Genomic DNA, 20,628 nt, shown 5'->3' with positions numbered 1-20,628 from the left:
GTGTGTGTGTGTGTGTGTGTGTGTGTGTGTGTGTGTGTGTGTGTGTGTGTGTTGTGGGCCCTGAGAGCTATGAATGAGGCCCAACACAAAACTATAAACTCAACTTTTTAAAATGTTGGGACTATTTAAAGACATTTTATTATTTCTTGAAAGTATGCGTACGTCTGTGTGAGGACAAGTGAACCTCGGAGGCTACAGGAGTTGGGGCCTTCTGAAGCTAGAGAAAGACTCCTGCATGGACTCATGTCCTCTGAAAATGCAGTACATGCTCTTAACCACTGAGCCATCTCTTTGTCCCCTATTTTTGGCAACTTGATTGCAGTTTTCAGAGGTGAACTTCATAGATGACTGTCACATATCATGCATGCGGCAATGTCAAAAACTTGTACATTCCTGAGAGACACTCAAGGACTGGGGACCTCTCAGCCAGGAGACTCCCTGTCTAGATACACAAGGAAATTCTGGGTTTACACAAGGAAAACTAGGTGTAGTAGCTTATGCCTGCAATCTCTTGGAAGGAATCTAGAGGCCAGAGACTCATAAATTTAAGGTCATTCTTAGCTACCTAAGTGAGTTTGAGAAATACTCCCGGAGGCGGAGGCAGAGGCAAAAGAATAAAATGTTAAAGGCCAGCCTTAAAGGCATACATACTGATACTGTCTCAAAACAAAGATGGCCACCCATGCCTTTAATCCAAGGACTCAGTAGGCAGAGGCAGAGGAAATCTCTGTGAGCTTAAAGCCAGCCTAGGCTATATAATGTGACTTTGTCTCAAAAACAAACAAACAAACAAACAAACAAAACAACTTGGATGTAATATGACAGTCTCTATGATAGCATTTTCCTTTAGAGCCTATTCCCTAAGTAACATTGCAGTTAAGGAAAAATCCTTGTCTTCCCTAACTCCACCAGCTCACTCCACGCTGCTGCCAGCACTGCTTTCACCAGTGTGTCTGTGTCTATGATTCAGGAACTACTTGACTTGTAAAAACTGATCTGCCCATTTGTCTTTCCAGTTTCTTGCTGAGCTAGTCTACACCCTGCACTCAATCTTTCCTGAGGCACCTGCCTTTAATCCACATATTGCACCTGACGGCCCCTTTTCACCACAATGTTTCTAGTATCATTTTAAGATAAGAATCTCCGTAATCAGTGAGGTTTCCTTCAAATTATATGATGCTCTAGCACATACACACAGCCTAACACTTGGGTGTTGGTTTTGGTGTGGTTTGGGGCATGGGCCTCTAAACTTTCAGGCAGTTTTATTATTTAACCTCTACCCACCACCCACCTTTGTTCAGCTTTGTGTAATCACCCTTCCATATTTTCTGGCTCCTGCTCAGAGCACAAAGACATAAAACCCAACAATCCAAAAAACGTTTACTTTTAGCCTTGTTCCACTTAGCCAATCCCTAATTCTCTGTACACATGCTCCAATTGACAATTTTATCTGCACTATCCTAAATGGAACTAGAGTGGTATTCACAAAATTTGAAATATGTCTATTTACCAACTTTAAATTCAACTTTAATTTTAATTAGCTTTCAATTATCATGTTTTGAGACTAACTTAAGAACCTGGTTTTTCTTGAAAGTCACTTTTGTTTTTCTATCTAATCTGTACTAAAGATAATCCTAGCCCAGGTTTCTCCACCTCACATAGCTGACATTTTTAATTAGATTAAACTCCAGGCTGTGGGGCGCAGGGCCGTTCTTTACAGGAGAGTCTAGGAGTCTCTGGCCTAGAGCCACTACAGGCCAGTAGCAATGTCTGAGCTGAGGGTCCAAGTCAGGGGCAGAGCGTGTGCTTAGCATGCCTGCAGGCATGGGATCAACGCTCTGCACTTAAGAACAGAAATGGAAATTGTCTGCAGACGCTGCCAAGCATTTCCCTGCAAGGTAAAATTGATGTCAGCTGAAAATGACAGATTTAGGGCTAAGGAGTCTAGGGTTTGGGTTGTTCAAGACCACTAAGAGTCAAGTGGCCTAGAACCCAAAATTAGACTAGGCTGTCCTCAAACTTGCTACGATGAGGCCCCACTCTCGCAAGTACTGGCTAGGCTTGCTGGCAGGAGCCACCATGCCCATATTGTTTTCCCTAAGTAACATTGCAGTTAAGGAAAAATCCTTGTCTTCCCTAACTCCACCGGCTCACTCCACGCTGCTGCCAGCACTGCTTTCACCAGTGTGTCTGTGTCTATGATTCAGGAACTATTTGACTTGTAAAACTGATCTGCCCATTTGTTTTCCATTTAATCTTAACAGTATTTCCAGGGCCTGGAGATGCAGCTCAGCGTCGCAGCACTTACCTAGCCAGCATTCATTCCCAAGCTCCTAGGGTCAAGCCCCCAACACCCTGGTGAAGGGATGGGAGGGGAGAAAGCTGTAGGAGCCGGCACTCTAGGAAGAGTTGAGTCCTTGCTCTGCTGCGTGATGAATACCAAGCAGCACATATGAAAACAACTAAAAGTAACCATCTTTTCCTAGTTCCAGACTCGCATTCTAATACTTGTGCGTTTCTCATTCACTAACTCAACTGTTCCTACCTGACCTTAAGGCCAGTACTCAGCCTACTAGTTTCAGATTCCTGGCTATTCTATCTTGTAGCCTTCCAGCACCCTGAGAGAGAAGAACACTAGTGGTCTGACCATCAAGCCTGATTACAACTGATTACACAACACATTATAATGCAAAAAGCAACATTCACAGGAATCCCACACACAATGAGAACTGCTTTGTGTTATGACCACAGAGTACTAAGCCAGAACGGGTAATCTGAGGACAGATTTCCTTCTAACCTTTCCTCTTAACTAGGAAAGAGTTAAAGAAGTACCTGGAAGGAGGTGTTGGGCAGAGGCCATCAAACTCTGGGATACCAAAATCTGACTGACTAAAGACTCTTGTAATAATTTTGTTCTTTAAAATTAAAATCAACTCACCACAAAGAAATTAATGCTCAATATAATTATGGGGTGCACAGTCTTGTTGGGGGCTGGTGACGTGGTGCAACACGTGTGTGCGCTCCTGCTAGCCTGTTTGATCCCTGGAACCCACCGCAGAAGTGGAGAACAGACTCACAAAAAGTGTCCTCTGAACCTTCACACACATGCTGTGGCACTCTCACTTTTACACCCCCTCCACACACACACACACACACACACCGATCATATACACACAGACACAATTTTTTAAAACAGTCATTTAAAAATATTTTTGTTGGGCCATGCCTAATGACTTAAATTGGTCATTAGGACCCAAATGGTAGGAGCAAGTTATCATCTGACCTCCACACCCATGCTGAGTGGCAGCACACTCACGGACACATACATTTTAAAATGTTAAAAAAAAGTTAAATAAAACTTGTTTCTTATAAATTACACAATTATATAAATTGACTAATAAATCTGAAGCAACGGGTAAAAACACAACACTTCTAGGAACGGTGTCTGTGCTAAGGCTGAGTGCCTGGGACAATGGAAACAGTCCAACACAAGTGGGAAAAGGTCCACACATTACAAAAACTGAAGTCAGGAGACAGCACCCCCAACCCCGCATATTTCAGCTCACTGTCTATCCTGAGTTCATTCCATAAATCCCTTCACCTCACTGTGAGGAGCATGGTCTACAGAACGTCTCACTTCTCGGGCATTTTCTACGGATTAGTAGTAGGGCACTTGCAGATTTCCCCCTCAGTCCTCAGGGGTCAGAATCATGTTTTCAGTCTAGTTCTGCTGTTTTATCTGAGAAACTGGTAAGCAGGACTTAATACAAGAAGTCATTGGAAGGCTGGGGAAACGGCTCAGCTGGCGAAGTGCTAACTCTGCAACACGAGGATCCGAATTCTATCTCCAGAATGAACATTTAAATAAAAGGATTCTGCTGTCACAGAGCAACTGAGTACTCAGGACTAAGGATGCCGCCTCCAAGAGGCCATGCTTCACAGGGAAGCAGCATAGTTACAGGTCTCCAAAATATTACCTACTACTTCCCTAGTCTGTTTATCTACCACCTTAGTGAACATGTCATGACTGAAAGTCGCTTGTCTTTTCCAGGCATAAAAAAACTCATGCCAGGGGGCTAGAAAGATGACTTAGCAGCTAAGAGCACTAACTGCTGTCACTGGGGAAGTGGGTTCCATTTCATCAGCCACATCCAGCAGCTCACAACCACCTCTATCTCCAGCCCCAGGGATATGACACCCTATTCTGACCTCCTCCTACACCAGCTACCCAACTGCTACAGATATAAACATGCAGACACTCATATATATATACAAATTTTTTTTAAAAGTTCAAAATTCATCCCCGGTGTTGTTGCACATTCTGTAATCCTAGCACTCAGAAGGCCAAGGCAGGATGATTGTGAACTCAAAACCAGCCTGGGTAACAGACTTCCATCTATCCATCTATCCAGATAGATAGACAGGCAGGCAGGCAGGCAGGCTCGCTCTCTCTCTCTCACACACACACACACACAAAGCATGCACGTGGACAAACAGCAAAAAGTCACAAGTATCTAACTGTCTTAATACAGTACATGGATGTTAGAAGAATCAAAAACAAAGATGGCAGTGGGAAAATGGTACCTTAAAAAGAACTGTATATATATTTCTCAAACAACTGAGGTAAAAGGAACACTAAAAAGTGGCTCAAAACACCGACACACACAGGAGGGTAGCACAGTTGGTAGAGTATCTGTCCAGCAGTTGGAAGCCCTGGATTCTATCCCCAAGTAAACTGGGTGTGATGGCTCATGCCTGTAATCACAGCACTAGGGAGGTCAGGACAGGAGTTTAAGGAGTGCAAGCTCATCATCAGATACATAGTGAATTCCAGGCCAGTCGAACCTGTCTAAACAAATAAATAGTAAATAGAAGGTTGGTAACACAAAGACAACAAGGATTTTGGCATGCCTATTCAATTGAATTGTGCTATTTAAAGTTCTTGGTATGTAAAGTTAGGACTACCACAAAAACCTTGTCCTACTTCTTTGGTGTAAATTACAAGACAAATGACTCAAACATGACCAACACAATTCTCTAAATGGCAGTAGAGCTATCCTCACTACTAGCCTGAGTCTAAGATTTAACACCCCACCCCCCAAAGTCTTATGCTGACGTTGTGAAAATCTTTAATGAAATCAAGTCAGAGAAAGGAGTAACAAAATGTTTAAATAGCTTAAAGGCTGTTCCTGTATTTAAAGAAAGTATAAGACAACTCGCAAGTAGTTAATCTTTTAAAAAAGCATTTTGAGTTTCACAAACGTATTTAAACAATATGGCTACAGTAAAGCTTAAACAAACCCTTACACAATGCCAGAAACTAGACTGCCGGCCCAGGATCTAAAAGCTGCCAGCCTAGGCCTAGGTAAGGATATATTGACACATTAGAAGCTATCTTCCCAAGTTAGGCCTCTGCCTCTCTCCGGGAAGCGCATGACAAACCAGGCGTCACACAACTTAAGTCAGCAAAAATTACATCTCAACTTGGGAAACGATGGCCTTACACAAACACAATATATGAGCTAACAGGAATGCATTCTGGGAGAAGGAAGCTTAAAACGCCCCACTTTCCGATCTGTAAACATTTGGCCCATCATTAGATCTGAGTCCTAGATCCCAAGACATGCTTTAATGGAGGCCTCCCTCAACCTCCGAGACTGTTTTGCAACAGTACAGGAACTTTTCCTGCTTTTTCTTAGGTCCCAGGGAGCATGTAGCCCTGCAACTCAATATCCTAAACTGGGAAGGCACAGTGGCGGGGAGAAGTGGAAGAATCCAAATCAAAACAGCCTTACGAGATTCTTAAACTGTTTTAAATCAAAATTCCTCCTCGGCCCGTAGCAAACCCAACCCAGAAATTCACAGCGCGTTAAGAAAAGCAGCATTGCGAACTGCAAACCGAAGAGTTTTCCTTTGACACTCCACTCACGGTTTTCAGCTGTCAAATTACAACTCCAGAAAACACTATCATTAGAATAAAAAAAGGAAACAAAAAAGGCTCTCACCACAGGGGCCCGGGAGCAGGACTTCGGCAGCACCATTTCGAATAAAGGAGAGCAAAGGGAATCCAATCCACTTCCCCACCCCCCGCCTGACTTCACCCCCTCCCGGGGCAGCCAACCTCACCGCAGGGGCTCAAAGCTAATAATAATAACAATAATCATGGCGCTCGCTCCCTCCTCCCCCTCCCAGCCCGCGGTCTGCCGGGAATCGCACCCTCCGACCCCGCCTCCCCGGGGATGCCCAGCCCCTGGGACGCGACTCGCGGGAGCCCCCGACCCGGCCGCTCCTCTTCCCTCTCTTTTCCACCTCCACCATCCCCCCATGCTCATTGTCTGTCTCAATTCAACTTTGACTAATATGGATTCCTCCGGCCTGGGCCCGCAGCCCCCGGCTCCGCCGAGTCCAACGAGGCTCCTCGCGGAAGGGGAGGGGGCTGCGAGCCGGGCCGTCCACACCGCGCCCGCGTCCACACCGCGCCGGCCCCCGCCCCGCGGCCCCGGGCTCCCAAGTTTGGGCCGCACCGGGCCTACAGGGGGCGGTAGGGCCCCCGGCGCGGCCGTGGGGGAGGGGAGGGAGGAGGAGCGCCCCTCCCCCGCCGCCGCCCCAGTACCTGTCATTGAGCTGGTCCTCGGTGCCCGGCAGCGGGTGGACCACGAAATGGATGGACGTCATGGTGCCGCCTGCGCGCCCAGCTCCCGGGGACGAGCCGCTCCCGCTCTCGCCCGGCCCCCCGAGTCCCTTCCCGTCCGCGGATCCCACGGCCGCCGCCACCGCCTCCTCCTCCCGGTCCCCAAACGGAGAGCCGCGAGCGCGCAGGGCCCGCCGCCTCCCCGCCGAGCGTGCGTCCGCGGCCCGGCGGTCCGGCGCGGCGGGCGGGAGGGCGGATCAACGCGCCGCCCGCTCGGCCGGCCACGGCGCGCACGGACGAGGGCGGCCGGGAGCGCGGCGAGCGGAGGGCGGAGGGCTGCCGGGGCGGACGCGGCGGACGCGGCGGACGCGGGGAGCCGGGAGGGACAGCAGCCCGCAGCGCGCGTCACTGGCGACGAACCGCCGCCGCCAGCGCCGCCGCCGCCATCTTCACTTCTGCCCCAGTTTCTCCGTCTCGCAGGCTGGGCGCCGATCGGCGGGGGAGGGGCGGAGGGCGGGACCGCGGGGGCGGGGCTCGGCTCGTGGGGCGGGGCTCCGGGAAACGGGCGCCCGGGCCCCGGCGATTGGGCCGCTTAACGTCGTCGGGCCACGGCGCTGTAAGGCGCTCGCCTATTGGCGCGCTGGGCCGCGAGCCCGCCCCCGGGGCGGGGCGGCGTGTTCCGTAGAGCACGTGCTCGGGAAGCCGGGTGAAAGGGCACGCGCGGCGTTCTGCGCCCCCCACCCCCTCCCATCCCTAATGGTTGTACGTACCCGAATGGTTGCTGTCGTTTCGCGTCCTCCAGCCGCGTTATATTAAGGAGAAAGGTGCCGTAGGGAACCAGAGATGCTCGGCTGCGCACGGCAGTTACGTAAGAGCCTTATCAAAACCTACTAGGGTCCTGGAAGTGGCTTTGCAGCACCTTCTATCACTTTAGACTAGACTGTTTCATCAGCACTGCCATCGTGCAACTTCACAAAGTGTGGAAATTTCCACCAATTTCCTGTTATTCATGTGGTTTTTCTTTCTGTGGGTTTTTTGTTTGTTTTAAGTGTACTTTAATGAAAGATTGTATGCACCTGTTTTGGGAAGAGAGCTATTGCGGTCTGGGGTTTCAGAACTACAACTTCTGGAATCTCTCCCTTGTCCTCCCTTCCCCACTCCCCGAGAAACCAGTACACTTTTCCTCTAGGGCTACTTTCAAAATACCAAATGCCTTTGAAAACCTGAAGCCTCTTCTCCAGTCTGTAACAGTTGTTCGTTAAATCGAGTATACAACAGTCTTACCCAGAGTAGTTTTCCTGTCTTCATGCTTTTTAGCTTATAAAGTTCTTTTGAGCATGCTGTAGAAATTAGTAAATCAAAAGTACACCTTGAGACAGATGGTAACACCTCTTAGTATGTCGTCAGCTCCAGTGTTCAAAGCTGATGTTCCTAGCACTCAGATGAACATCCAAGAGTTGCAGGCCAGCTAGAACTACACAGTAAGACCCTGTCACAATTAATAGCGGTTTGAAGGCCACTGAAACTGCCTAAGCAGCCTATGGCTACCAACCATCCTATAATTGCTTTCATTTTTTTTCCCAAGTCTAGAACACTGCTGGTTCTAGAGCCATACAAAGCAGAATTTGGCTCCTGGTTCTGCTACACAACTTAGTGGCCTTCATTAATTAATTACCCTATCATAGCATTTTGTTGTGCACAGGGTCTAAATACTGTATGTCAAGCAAAAGGATGTGTCAGGCACTCAGCTGTTAATAGATACCATGAAAGGTTTTAACGTGTCATGAGCATACTATGCACTACTTATACCGCTGATATCTCAAATCACAGGGCAAATTACACTGTGAGGTAAGGAATGTCCTTGTTAGCTGGTCGGTGGTGCTGGTGATAGCGCACACCTTTGATCCCAGCACACTGGAAGCAGAGGCAGGCGGATCTCTGGAGTTCAAGACCAACCTTCTCTACATAGTGAGTTCCACAACAGCCAGAAACAGAAAATCCTCTGAATGTGTGTGTATTGGGAGTGGGGGGGGGGGGGGGGGTGTCCTTGTTGCATGCAAGAGGATACCAGAACCCAAACATGGTATGGAAGTGCTGAGGCTCAGACAAAAACCAGTTGATCTGACTCTGATTCCATCATTCTACATCACAGCTTCCATCTAGTAGTTAATAATTTAGAAGGAGCAGAGTCTATAAGACCAGTCCTAAGTGATAGGCATAATAAGTGCAATGAGAGTGCTGTTAAAAGAGGAAAGGGTTCCAGCCAAGAGAATTAAGGAAAGTCATATAAGCAGAGCAAATGATTGTGACTGTTTCAGATTTGCTCCGGAACAGGGCTCACACCTGACCTGCTTTCTTTCTTCCAAACTTGCCTGTCTCCACCTTTCCATTGCTGTTACTGGCCCCGCCTCACAAACCCTTACTGGCAGGACTGGCCTAGTATGAAAGAGGGAGCAAGGCAGGAACAGCTGAGGGATGGAGACCTTAGTGTCAGTGAGCTCATGACAAATAGACTTCCCAGGAGACAGGCTTCGTTAATTGGGAGAATCAAGGCTATTTAAATGTGTGGAGTGGGCAGGGTGGGGAGATGGTACATCACTGGGTGGGGCTAAGGGGCTGGCATGCTTTTAACCTGTCACCTGGCTGCCAGGCTACATGACTACCACAAGGGTGGTAGCGGCTGGGGCCCTTCGGCTGGATGCTCTGGGATGTGCAGGCCCATGGCAGAGAGGAAACAGTCTACTCCTACCAGCCTCAGGCTTGCTTCCAGGCTGATTTATCCACGTCTAGTTTTCTGAACCTAAAATCTGAAGTTCAGTCTCCTCACCATACCAACCACCTAGGGGGTCTTTGATTGGCAACCTTTCTGACACTGCCCTTCCCAACCCCCAGATGACACGTTAAGGGGACAAGTTAGAAAGAAAGAAAACCCCAAATCCTTTGATTTTACCAGTGAAGACTCAGGAGCCAGATGCTGGGGTGAAAACCTCCTAGCTCAGAGAGGCAGAGAGAGTACCCAGCTGACCTTCCTCCTCAGCTCACTTCCCAAAGGAAAAAGCCAAAAAGGCAAAAGCCTGCTAACTCAGCTGATGGCCCAGGAGAAGACCTGCGGGCTCATGACAGTACAGGAGGAGAAAGCCAAACACTAAAAGCCAAAGAACTCAAAAGCTAAAGAGCCCTTCTCCGTGCTGTCTTAAATACCCCTCAACTCAAAGTCCCTTCTTCCTATTAATCCCTCTCGGCTGGTTTCTTGCTCCACCTCTTGACCTAGGGTTAACTTTATTAAACCATATATATATATATATATATATATATATATATATATATATATATTACATATCTATTCATGTATTACATGAAGATAGAGGACTAGAGGTATGGTCATTTGAATAAGAATGGCCCATATGCTCATATATTTGGATGCTTAGTTACCAGGGAGTGGAACTCTTTGAAAGGATTAGAGGCTGTATTGAAGAAAATGTGCCATTGGGATTGGACTTTGTGGTTTTAAAACCCATGCCAGGCCCACTCTCTCTCCTTTTCCTCTCTTCTCTCCACTTCTCTCTACTCCTCTCCTCATTCTTGCCTTGTCTCTCCTCTACTTTCTTCCTCTCCTCTTTCTTTTTCTGCTTTTCTCCCTGCCTTCTTCCTCTCTCTCCTGTCCTCCCTGCCTTGTGGGTCAGCATATTGAACTCTCAGCTACTTTTACAGCAACCATGCCTGTGTGTGTTAGCAGCCTGTGTGTGTCAGCAGCCTGTGTGTGTCAGCAGCCTGTGTGTGTTAGCAGCCTATGTGTGTTAGCAGCCTGTGTGTGTCAGCAGCCTGTGTGTGTTAGCAGCCTGTGTGTGTCAGCAGCCTGTGTGTGTCAGCAGCCTGTGTGTGTTAGCATGCTCTCTGATTGATAATAAACTAACCTCTGAAACAGTAAGCAATCCTCCAAATACTCTCTTTTATAAAGGTTGCCTTGGTCATAGTGTCTCTTCACAGCAGTAGAACAGTGACTAGGACAGAAGTTGGAACCAGGAGTGGGGTATTGCCTTGACCATGCTGCTCACAGTTAGAATGTAGGCTTTGAGACTTTGGACTACAGAAGCAGTTGGATGCTTTAAACAGGGCATGATGGGCCATCCTATTAGGAATATGGAAAACAGGGCAGAGGATGAGTTGAATTGTGGGAGCCCTGCTCAAGAAGTATTAGAGAAGAATAATATTAGTAAGTGGCCTAGAGATCATTCTTATGATACTTTGGAGAAGAATGTACCTGTGTTATGTATGCTCTTGTCCTAAAAATCTGTCCAAGGTTAAACTGAAGAATTTTGGATTAATGGCATTGGCAGAGGAGATTTAAAGACAGCCTAGCATTGACTGTGCTGTGTAGTTATTATCACTCTTATGAATGTGTATAATGATAAGAAAAATCTAGACAAAGAGAATTATAAAATGTACAGTTTGAGGAAAAAAAGCAGCACCAGGAAGTGTAATGGAGCTAAGTCCAGTGCTTAAGGAGATTAAAAAAAGGGGGGGGGAGTTTAAAGGAAAGCTTTTACTAAAGTGGGGCAATACCCCACCCATGTAAGGTTACAACCAATAAAAAGAAATTGAAGAAAATCCTAAGCAGTGAAGGAAACTGTCAACAACAGAAAGGCTGATGTAAACGTAACTGAAAAGAGGGACCAAGTACTACCCCCATCGAGCAGCAGAACTTGGCGGCTTCTGCCAAGTCGATTTAGAGTCAAGAATACAAGAAAAGGGTTGTGGAGTCTCCCTCTGTAGCTAAGGAAAGCCACTGAGGCCAGGTGTGCACTGGGCCATTCCTGTGTGGAGTCCCAGAGAGGCCATTTCAAAGAGTTTGCTGTCCAGTGACTAGGTACTCAAATATATGAGCCTGTGGGAGCCATTCTTATTCAAACCACAACTCTGCCATTGCAGCAGAATGTAAAAGTGGAATCTCTCAAGGGAAGTTCCAGACCCAGCATGGAATCAGCCCAAGAAGTGTGTTGTAGACAACAAATCTGAAAGCAGTTGGGGAACTTTGGCATCAGATATGGAGATGCAGAATTTAGAGTTTGCCTAGCTGGATTTTGGTCTTGCTTTGGTCCAGGATTTCCTCACTATGCTCCATTCCCTCCCTTTTGGAATGGTAATGTATATTATGTGCTATTATGTTGGAAGTATATGGTATGCTTTTAGGTTATGATTTTACAGGGGGTTACAGTTAAGAGTTTGTCATGAGTGTCAAAAGAGACTTTGAACTTTTAAAACAATGTTGAAACTGTGATAGACTATGAGGACTTTTGAAGTTTGACTGAAGGCATTTTTATAGCATGATATGATTACAAGCCCATAGGGCCAGGGAGTGGAATGTGGTGGTTTGAATAAGAAAACCTCCCATAGGCTCATGGATTTAAAGGCTTAGTCACAGAAACAGAACACTGACCGAGACAGGCAGTAAGCGTGTTCAAATACAAGCCCTTTGAAAAGTAAAGTGGAAAGGAAACTGAGGCACAATGGTGCGCACCTCTAATCCCAGCTACTCAGGGAGCTGAGGCAGAATGTCTCCTAAGTCCCGCAATTCAGGGCCAGTCTGGTCTCAAATACTGAGATTATACACACATACGTACATGTTTATAGTTAAAGGAAGTTGTATGTGTAGCTCAACAGCAGAGCACCAGCCTGTCACTTAATGCAAAAAAATAAAATGGAAGAAAAGGGACCAGGGAACTTTATCTCTACTAATCTGAACTAATTCTTTCTTTGCAGAGAATTCTCTCAAGTTAGAAGAATTAAGCAAAATACTTCTTTAAATATACTTAAAAGCACAGAAAAGCTGACAAAATGGTGGTGAATTACTAAACCAGATAAGACTCAGGGACGTGAGTCCTGTGTTTGGAGACAGCTGTCACCCTTTCCACAGAGACAAGCTCAGAAGCTAGGGCCTGAAAGTCCTCCTGACAGGCACTTGGAGGTAAGAGCGGGGGGGGGGGGTGTCCAGGACTCCCCAGCGCAGTGGGAAGTGCTGATGTACCCTTCTTACGTTGAGTTGAACCTCCAAGACTACCCCGCTGAAGGGGCGTTCACTGGGAAGAGGTTTGGGTAGAAGTAGTCGGCTTAGAAGGTGAACACCGTCTGTAGTGCTAGAGCAGCATTAGCAGCCCGTTAGGGAAAGCTCCAGTCAGAATAGAATCTCTGGCCTGTGTAGAGACCTAACATTCCAGTAGGGGAGTCAGTCACCTGGCTAAGGAGCCCCCTCCCCCAGAAAGATGGAGTTACCTTAAGGGATCCTAAAGACATGGGCGGAGTAATTATTCCTTTTTTATGAGATGTGTACTACTTCTTCCCAGAATTCCTGTCCCCGTAGCGCAATCCCTACAAGCCACCATGAGGTTACCATGAGGTTTGTTGAGTCCTAACTCAGAAAGTCACTGTTTTTCTGTTGTTATAAACAATGATGAAAATCCCAATCATTCTCTTTTACCAATAAGGACTCAGGAGCCAGATGCTGGGGTGAAAACCTCCTAGCTCAGAGAGGCAGAGAAAGCACCCAGCTGACCTTCCTTCTCAGCTCAGATCTGGATGGAAAAACAAAACAAAACAAAACAAAAAACCAAAAGACTCACTAGTTTAACTGACAGCCCAGGAGCCAAAAGCCAAAAAACCGAAAGCTGAATGCTTGCTAGCTCAAAGTCCAAAAAGCCAGGGAGCTGAGAAGCTGAAGCCCAAGTTAAAGCCAGAGCTCTGTTTCTACATTCTGTCTTAAACACCTTTCAACTCAAAGTCCCTCCTACTCTTTAATCCCTGTCAGCTGGTTTCTTGCTCTGCCTCTTGACCTAGGGTTACTTTATTAGCTCTAGAATAAAGAGAGCGCTTTGACTAAAGGTGTGTGCTAGGGCTGGGTGAACCAAACCGTAAACACCTGTTTACAATAAACAGAAAGTTCTTGGGTCAAAGGTGTGTGTTAGAGCTCAACCACACCAAATAATGAACAGGGTTTTACAGTTCACAACCTTGAGGTTCACAATGGGATCAAATATCCTGCAACATTCCCCCTTTTTGTCTAAATAAAAAAATTTTCTCTAGCATCAGTAAACTATATACTATCAGGTAAAAACTACATTTTCAACGTCTAGTCCATTAGTAGTACCTTAAAGAAAGTTTCTATCTATCCTATCCTGGTGAGTCCAGAGTTCTGTACCTGTACTTTGTATCAAAACTTATAATACCAATCAAAACATCTTCTTAAATCCTAAAGAACTTAATTTTAATTGTATGATTATAACTATTTGGTCTTCAACCCCATCAGAGACCTGAGACGGATAATATTATCTGAATAAACAGGAAGTGAAGAGCAAGCAGCTTCCAAAACGATAAAAATGGCAGAGACTGCTGGCTGACTAGAGAGCCACCTAAGTTATCTCTATAACTTTGGAGCCTAGTAGCTCAGAATATCTGACAGACTTTCTGTGAGGCAGGTATAATGAAGGACTTGCCTACCTTGTCCTTGCAGAGCTTGGCAGTTGACTTTCCTACATCCAGTTTGTCCAGCTTTCTGTCTGCAGAAGAAGCAGTGGTGTTCCTTGCCTTGACCTATGAGAGTAGATTCAGTAATCTACCCCTTATCCTATTGGCCCTTTATTATTTCTACCCCCCTTGTCTAAATAAAAAGGAATGATACAGTAAAATTATTTACAAAAATTAAGCAATTTTTGCTAAGCTTTCCACAATGTCCAGCTGGGTTGTATTTGGCAGTCTTAGGATTGAGTTTTTTTGAGTTAAGTGTTCTGTGAAATGTTCATGTTAGTCTCATATAAACTCAGCATTTTGAATGTCCTAAGCAGTTTAGTCCGAAGCTGATCTTTGAATGATGTTTGTCAGGTTGGTAGCAATCCCGACTAGACAGAACTTAACAGTCAACTCAAAGATGTCCATTGTTTGTACAGAACCAGGCAGCAGAAGAAACATGGAACAATTTTTCCCAGTGATTGTTGTCACACAGTCCAGGTGGTGGACTCATCGTTGGGGGCCCCATCATCTTCTTGGAAACCTAAAAGGTTACTGTTAGGAGTGATAGAAAACTGAAGCGCCTTAAATGCCATATTCAGCAGATCTCAGAAAGATTTGAGGACCACAATATACTGAGTACATATGAGGTACACAAACTTTTTTCTAGTTACGTGCTTCAGACTCAGATCTGGAAACACATACAGGAAGCTAGATGAAGCTTATTTCTAAAATTAGTTAATAACTACTAGTATCATGACAAATTTTATATATACATATTAATCTAATAGGTTTTGAGATAATATATTTTTAAAAATAAAGTCAAATAGGGTCAAATAAAAACCAAAGGATCATGAGATCAGTGGCAACAGAACAATCCCTTATTTTTTGTTTTCCTCTGTCCCATACCAGACAGGCTCTTCGGATATGAGACAGAGATTTTGGATTTTCCCTCAACAAGTGTGCATGGGTTTAGAGAAGGAGAGAGCCACACTCCAACCCCAAAGCCAGCTTCAACTTTTAATTGAATTGGAACCACATAAAGACCATTTGCCACTGTATCTGTAAAGGGAAGAAAGGACAAGATAGAGGTGGGCAATACCGGTAGGCCAAATTACTCTTCTGTTAGCAAACTTTTTAAAAACTCTTATTTACATTTTTTATATCTTTCTCCTACTCCACCCCGTCCCTTCCAACACCAGGTAGGAGAAAGAAAGCGTTAGTGGGAGAGGGGGCCCAAGTTCCTTTAGCTCCTTCCTGCTAGTTACAGTCTTTGGGTTCCTTGGAGCTAGTCCAGTCCTTGTTTCAGGAGATCTCCCACTCATTGTCTCACAACAGCAACCAGAAGCAGCAAGGGGAAAGCAGCAGCAGCCTTGCTGTTTCTCGGAACTTTCACATTCTCTGGGCTGTGGCATTTACTCTCTCTCCAGAGTCCTCAGATTTAAACTGTCTGCAGCTGGCAAAGGGCACCTCTCAGAGCCCACATGAGGCAAATAGTCTGCTGCTGTGGACTCCCTGAATTAGTCCCCATCCCATACCTGGGACCAAAACAAACACATGTTTATATCCACAACACTTTTCCTTTTGCTTTTTTCCTCAGATGCTGGCTAGAACCTACCCATGCTTTCCTGATGCTCTGGACTTCCTTGCTCTTTCTAAACTCCCCTCCCTGTCATTTGGTGTGTTTATGCCAGTGTGGCTGCTGGTCCACTGTGGGTCAGGTTTCTATGGTAGTAACTCAAACAGCATGGTGCATTTTTTTAAAACATTTTTTTAAATTATTTTCATTTCACATACATTGGTGTTTTGCCTGAATGTATGTCTGTGTGAGGATGTCTGTTTGGAACTGGCATTACAAACAGTTACCATGTGGGTGCTGGGGATTGAACCCAGGCCCATCTGAAAGAGTAGCCAGTGCTTTTAACCACTGGGCCATCTCTTCAGCTCCTGGCATGGTTCATTTTTTTCCCTTCTCATTCTCCTCCAGGCAGCTGACAAAATTGACACCTTGCCTGCCCTATTGATTTTATTATTTTATTTTTTAAGATTTATATATTTATTTTCTATGTAATGTTCTGCCTGCACGTACACCTGCAGGGCAGCAGAGGTTGCTGGGAATTGAACTCAGAACCTTTGGAAGAACAGCCAGTGCTCTTAACCTTTGAGACATCTCTCCAGCCACATTTTTTTTTTTATTATTGTTTTTCAACACAATGTTTCTCTGTATGTAGCCCTGGGCTGGCCTCAAACTCACTCTGTGGACAGGCTGGTCTCAAACTCACAGAGATCCACCTGCCTCTGCCTCCCAAGTGCTTGTCTAAGTCCACTCTTAAAATCTTGTGCTAATGATGCCAAGAATCCCAAAAGATGACCCTGGCTTCATCAGTACCTAAGATCTAAAAGGAAGAAAGCTCAAGAGGAGGTAGGCTGACGCCTATTTTAGCGTCTTGGTGAACTGGGATGCAGACCTACTTGGAACCCTCTGGGAAATCATGGGCTACAACCCACAACTAACCTCCTAAGGAGGGATGGAGGTGGAACACCTAGCCAGCAACTGCAGCTCTCAGGCTGTTCAGGGAGTGTTAATCTGCTGCCATGCAGGGCCTTTTATAATTGTGGCACACCTCGCTTCTAAAGCTGAAGAGTAACCTTAAGAACGCCAAGAATATATACATAACATGGCAACTTACACTCAAAAAAACAGTTTTTAAAAAGATAATAAAGCCATTTAAAAAGGAGCTGGGAATGGTAAAACAAGCCTGTAATCACAGCACTAGGAAAGCTGAGGCAAAAAGATGGAGAGTTTCAGACTAGCTTGACCTCATGGCAAGTCCTGGGCCAGTATAGGCTACACAGTGAGACCCTGGCCCCAAATTAATAATAACAAATAATATTATATTATAATAAAACATGCATGGTACCAGTACCTATAATCTCAGGACTCAGGTAGAGGAAGAAACAGGAAGATCACTTCAAGTTTAAAGGCCTCCCAGGCTGCAAGATGAAGCTAGACAGAGATTTCTAGCAACAACCCAGACCAAAAGAACTTGAGTTTCAGAGATGTCTGTAGTTGAGAGCACATGCTGTTCTTCCAGAAGATATGTGTCCAGTTCCCAGCATGCACATTGAGCAGCGTTCTAATGTCCTGCAACTCAAGTTCCAGGAGATTCCACATTGTCCTCTAGCCTCAGAGAGTACCTGAACACATGTGACGTAGACACACACACACAGAGAAAAATGAAATAAATATATTTTTAAAAGAAGTACTCAGCCAGGCGTGGTGGTGCACAGCTGTAATCCCAACACTCTAGGAGGCAAAGGCTGGCTGATCTCTGAGTTCAAAACCAGCCTGGTCTGCAAAGTGAGTCCAGGACAGCTGGCACGTCACAGAGAAATCTTGTCTCTCGAAAAACCAAAACTAAACAACCAAGAAAAGAAAAAAAAGCACTCATTCTTCAGGTAAAAGAAATACGGTTCCCAGTGTAAGCTCAGAGTGACACCAAGAAATAATGACTAGGTGTGATTGCGCATGCCTTCAATCCAAGATCATCCTGGTCTACATAGCCAGTTCCAGACCAGCCAGAGTAACAGTATAACCTTCTGTAAATAAAAGAAAAAAAGGATCCTGGCATAGAGATCTATACCCATAATTTCAGCTCCCATAGATGCTGAGATTTCTGAGTCCACGATGCTCAGGGGCAGCCTTAGAAATGCCACCTTTCATACAACACAAGATGGCAGTGGGAAGATATGTAGGTATATAAATGTTGACTGAAAAAAGTAATGGGACTTGGACTTCATGGGTAGTTCAGGGAGCACTTGCCTGTTATGTGGAAGACCTTGGGTTAGATCACCAACATTACAGAGGTCAAGGCTCTCATCACAAATACTGATGAGCCCAAGCAGGAAGGCCTGTCTGGGCTGTGGAATGAGTTCAAGGACATCACAGGCAACCTAGTGACGCTCTTTCTCAACATCAAAGGTGGAATATCAGAGTCATTTTAATTTGCATTTCCCTGATGGCTAAGAATGTTGAACAGTTAACTGGGTCTTAGCCATTTGAGATTCTTCTGTTGAAAATTCTGTCTAGATCTGTACCCCATTTTTAATTGGGTTATTTTGTTTGTTTATGTCTAGGTTCTTGAGTTTATATATTTTGGATATCAGCCATCTATCATATGTAGGGTTGGTGAAGATCCTTTTCCAATCTGTAGGCTGCCATTTTGCCTTATTGACAGTGTCTTTTGTTTTTCAGTTTCACGAGGTCCCACTTATTAATTGTTGATTTTAGAGCCTGTGCTGTTCAGGAAGTTGTCCGTCTCCTGTGTCAGTAAAGTCAAGGCTCTTCCCCATTTTCTCTTCTCTCAGGTTCAGTATATCTGGCTTTATGTTTTGGTCTTTGATCCACTTGGACTTGAATTTTGTACAGGATGATAGCATTCTTTTATGTGCTGATATCCAGTTATACCAGCACCATTTGTAGAAGATGCTTTCTTTTTTCTATTGTATAATTTTTGGCTTCTTTGTCAAAAACCATGTGTCCATAGGTGTGTGGGTCTGCTTCTGGGTCTTCAATTCAATTCCATTGATCCATCTGTCTGTTTTAAGCCAGCACCATGTTATTTTTATTACTATAACTCTGTATTAAAACTTGAAATTAAGGGTGGTGCTACCTCCAGAAGTTCTTTTATTGTACAAGATTGTTTTAGACATTCTAAAACAATCGTTTTTCATTTTTCCATATGAAGTTGGGTATTGTTCTTTCAAGTTCTGTAAAGAATTGTGTTGGAATTTTGATGGGGATTGCATTGAATGTGTATGTTGCTTTCGGTAAAATGGGCATTTTTACTTCATTAATCCTACCAATCCGTGAACATGGGAATTCTTTCCATCTTCTGCTATCTTCTCCAATTTCTGTCTTCAAAGACTTGAAGTTTTTGTTATACAGGTCTTTCACTTGCTTGGTTACACCAAGATATTTTAAATTATTTGTGGCTGTTGTGAAGAGCATTGTTTCCCTGATTTCTTTCTCAGCCCGTTTGTTGTCTGCATATAAGACGACTTTTTTTTTTTTTTTTTTTTTAGTTAGTTAATCTTGTATTCAGCCACTTCACTAAAGTTGTTTATCAGATGTAAGAGTTCCCTGGTAGAATTTTGGGGGTCACTTAAGTATACGGTCTGCAATGTAATCTGCAAATAGTGGTATTTTACTTCTTTCTTTCCGGTTTGTATCCCCCTTGATCTCCTTTAGTTGTCCAGCTAGAACTTCGAGTACTTAATTGAGTAGAGATGGAGAGGGAGGACAGCCTTATCTTGTTCCTAATTTTAGTAGACGTGCTTTGAGTTTCTTTCCATTTAATTTGATGTTGACTATCAGCTTGCTATATATTTATTATGTTTAGCTAATATCCCTTGTAGCCCTGATCTCCAAGACTTTTATCATGAAGAGGTGTTGGATTTTGTCAAAGACTTTTTCAGCATCTAATGAGATAATCATGTGGGTTTTTTCTTTCAGTTTTTTTTTTTAATATAGTAGATTACACTATAGATAGATTTTTGTATGTTGAACCATCCCTGAATCTCTGGGATGCCACTTGATTATGATGGATGATCTGACAATTGGATATATAGTACTAATAAGTCTTTCAACTCTGTACTTTAAGGGGATAAATTTCATGGTAAATAAATTGCAGCTCAATGAATTTTTGTTTTAAAAGAAGAAGAAATGGTTGTTTGATTTTATTACTATCACTGTGTATTGAGTTCATATTGAGATAAACAATTTTTAATTAACTAAATGGGCTTAGTTAACTAGCTTTGGTTTTGGTTTTTTGAAACAGGGTTTCTCTGTGTAGTCCTGGCTGTCCCAGAACTCACTCTATAGACCAGATTGGCCTCAAACTCACAGATCCACCTGCCTCCACAGTGCTGGGATTAAAGGCGTGCGCTGCCACTACCTCCCAGCTCATTCATTGAATCCTTTAACTGCCTTCTCATTGGGTTTTTATTTTGCTTCCTTCTGTTTTATTTTATCTTTTCTGTTTGTTTTGGCTTTAAGTGTAAGTTTTCATTCAGAGTTTCTGCCCCGCAGGACTGCCAGGCCCACAGTGACAGAGGGTGATGTTGCAGATACATCAGCAAGAAGCGCTTGTAAGGCAGTGGCTAAAGTGGAACAGTGAGTGGTGGCCATTCAGGAAGGGTCAGGAACCATAGGACCTGAGTGGTCGCTTAACTCCAAGCCCCTGTCCACAGAAGAATCTGAGGCTCAGGAGTTAAACTGCCCAGTGACGCATGGCTCTGACATGCTGTCCTTATAGAGCCACCTCTCAGGTTTGGGGGCCCCAGAAGACTCTTGGGGACTCTCAAGGTCATGTCCAGTTTCTCGTGGCTAGTGTAATAGGCCTTGGCAGATGAAGGAACCCTCAACATGGAATGACTTACAAGATGAGGTAACAGTCACTCACTGCTGTGCCCATGCTAGGCATTAAGGGAGGACAGAG

General features: G+C 44.8%; 1 protein-coding gene and 1 long non-coding RNA gene across 2 annotated transcripts in view; one reads left to right on the top strand and one right to left on the bottom strand.

Moving 5' to 3' along the window:
• Nucleotides 1-7,069, bottom strand: part of Ubr5 (ubiquitin protein ligase E3 component n-recognin 5) — a 111,750-nt gene extending 104,681 nt beyond the window's left edge. Inside the window, exon 1 of the mRNA XM_055626290.1 lies at nt 6,614-7,069. Within this exon, the coding sequence (XP_055482265.1) occupies nt 6,614-6,675 (62 nt within the window). The 5' untranslated portion in view covers nt 6,676-7,069. The remainder of the gene's footprint in view (nt 1-6,613) is intronic.
• A 339-nt stretch (nt 7,070-7,408) lies between these two features.
• On the top strand, nt 7,409-15,213 carry LOC129690762 (uncharacterized). Its single transcript, XR_008722364.1, has 3 exons — nt 7,409-7,499; nt 12,392-12,596; nt 15,041-15,213. It is a non-coding gene; the product is annotated as an uncharacterized LOC129690762 (long non-coding RNA).
• The last annotated feature ends 5,415 nt before the right edge of the window (nt 15,214-20,628 follow it).

Source organism: Psammomys obesus, unplaced genomic scaffold, assembly GCF_907164565.1.
Source record: "Psammomys obesus unplaced genomic scaffold, mPsaObe1.curated_primary_1811, whole genome shotgun sequence".
Taxonomy (NCBI): Eukaryota; Metazoa; Chordata; class Mammalia; order Rodentia; family Muridae; genus Psammomys; species Psammomys obesus.
Note: the sequence above shows the minus strand (reverse complement) of the source record. Positions and strands in the feature narration are given on the sequence as shown.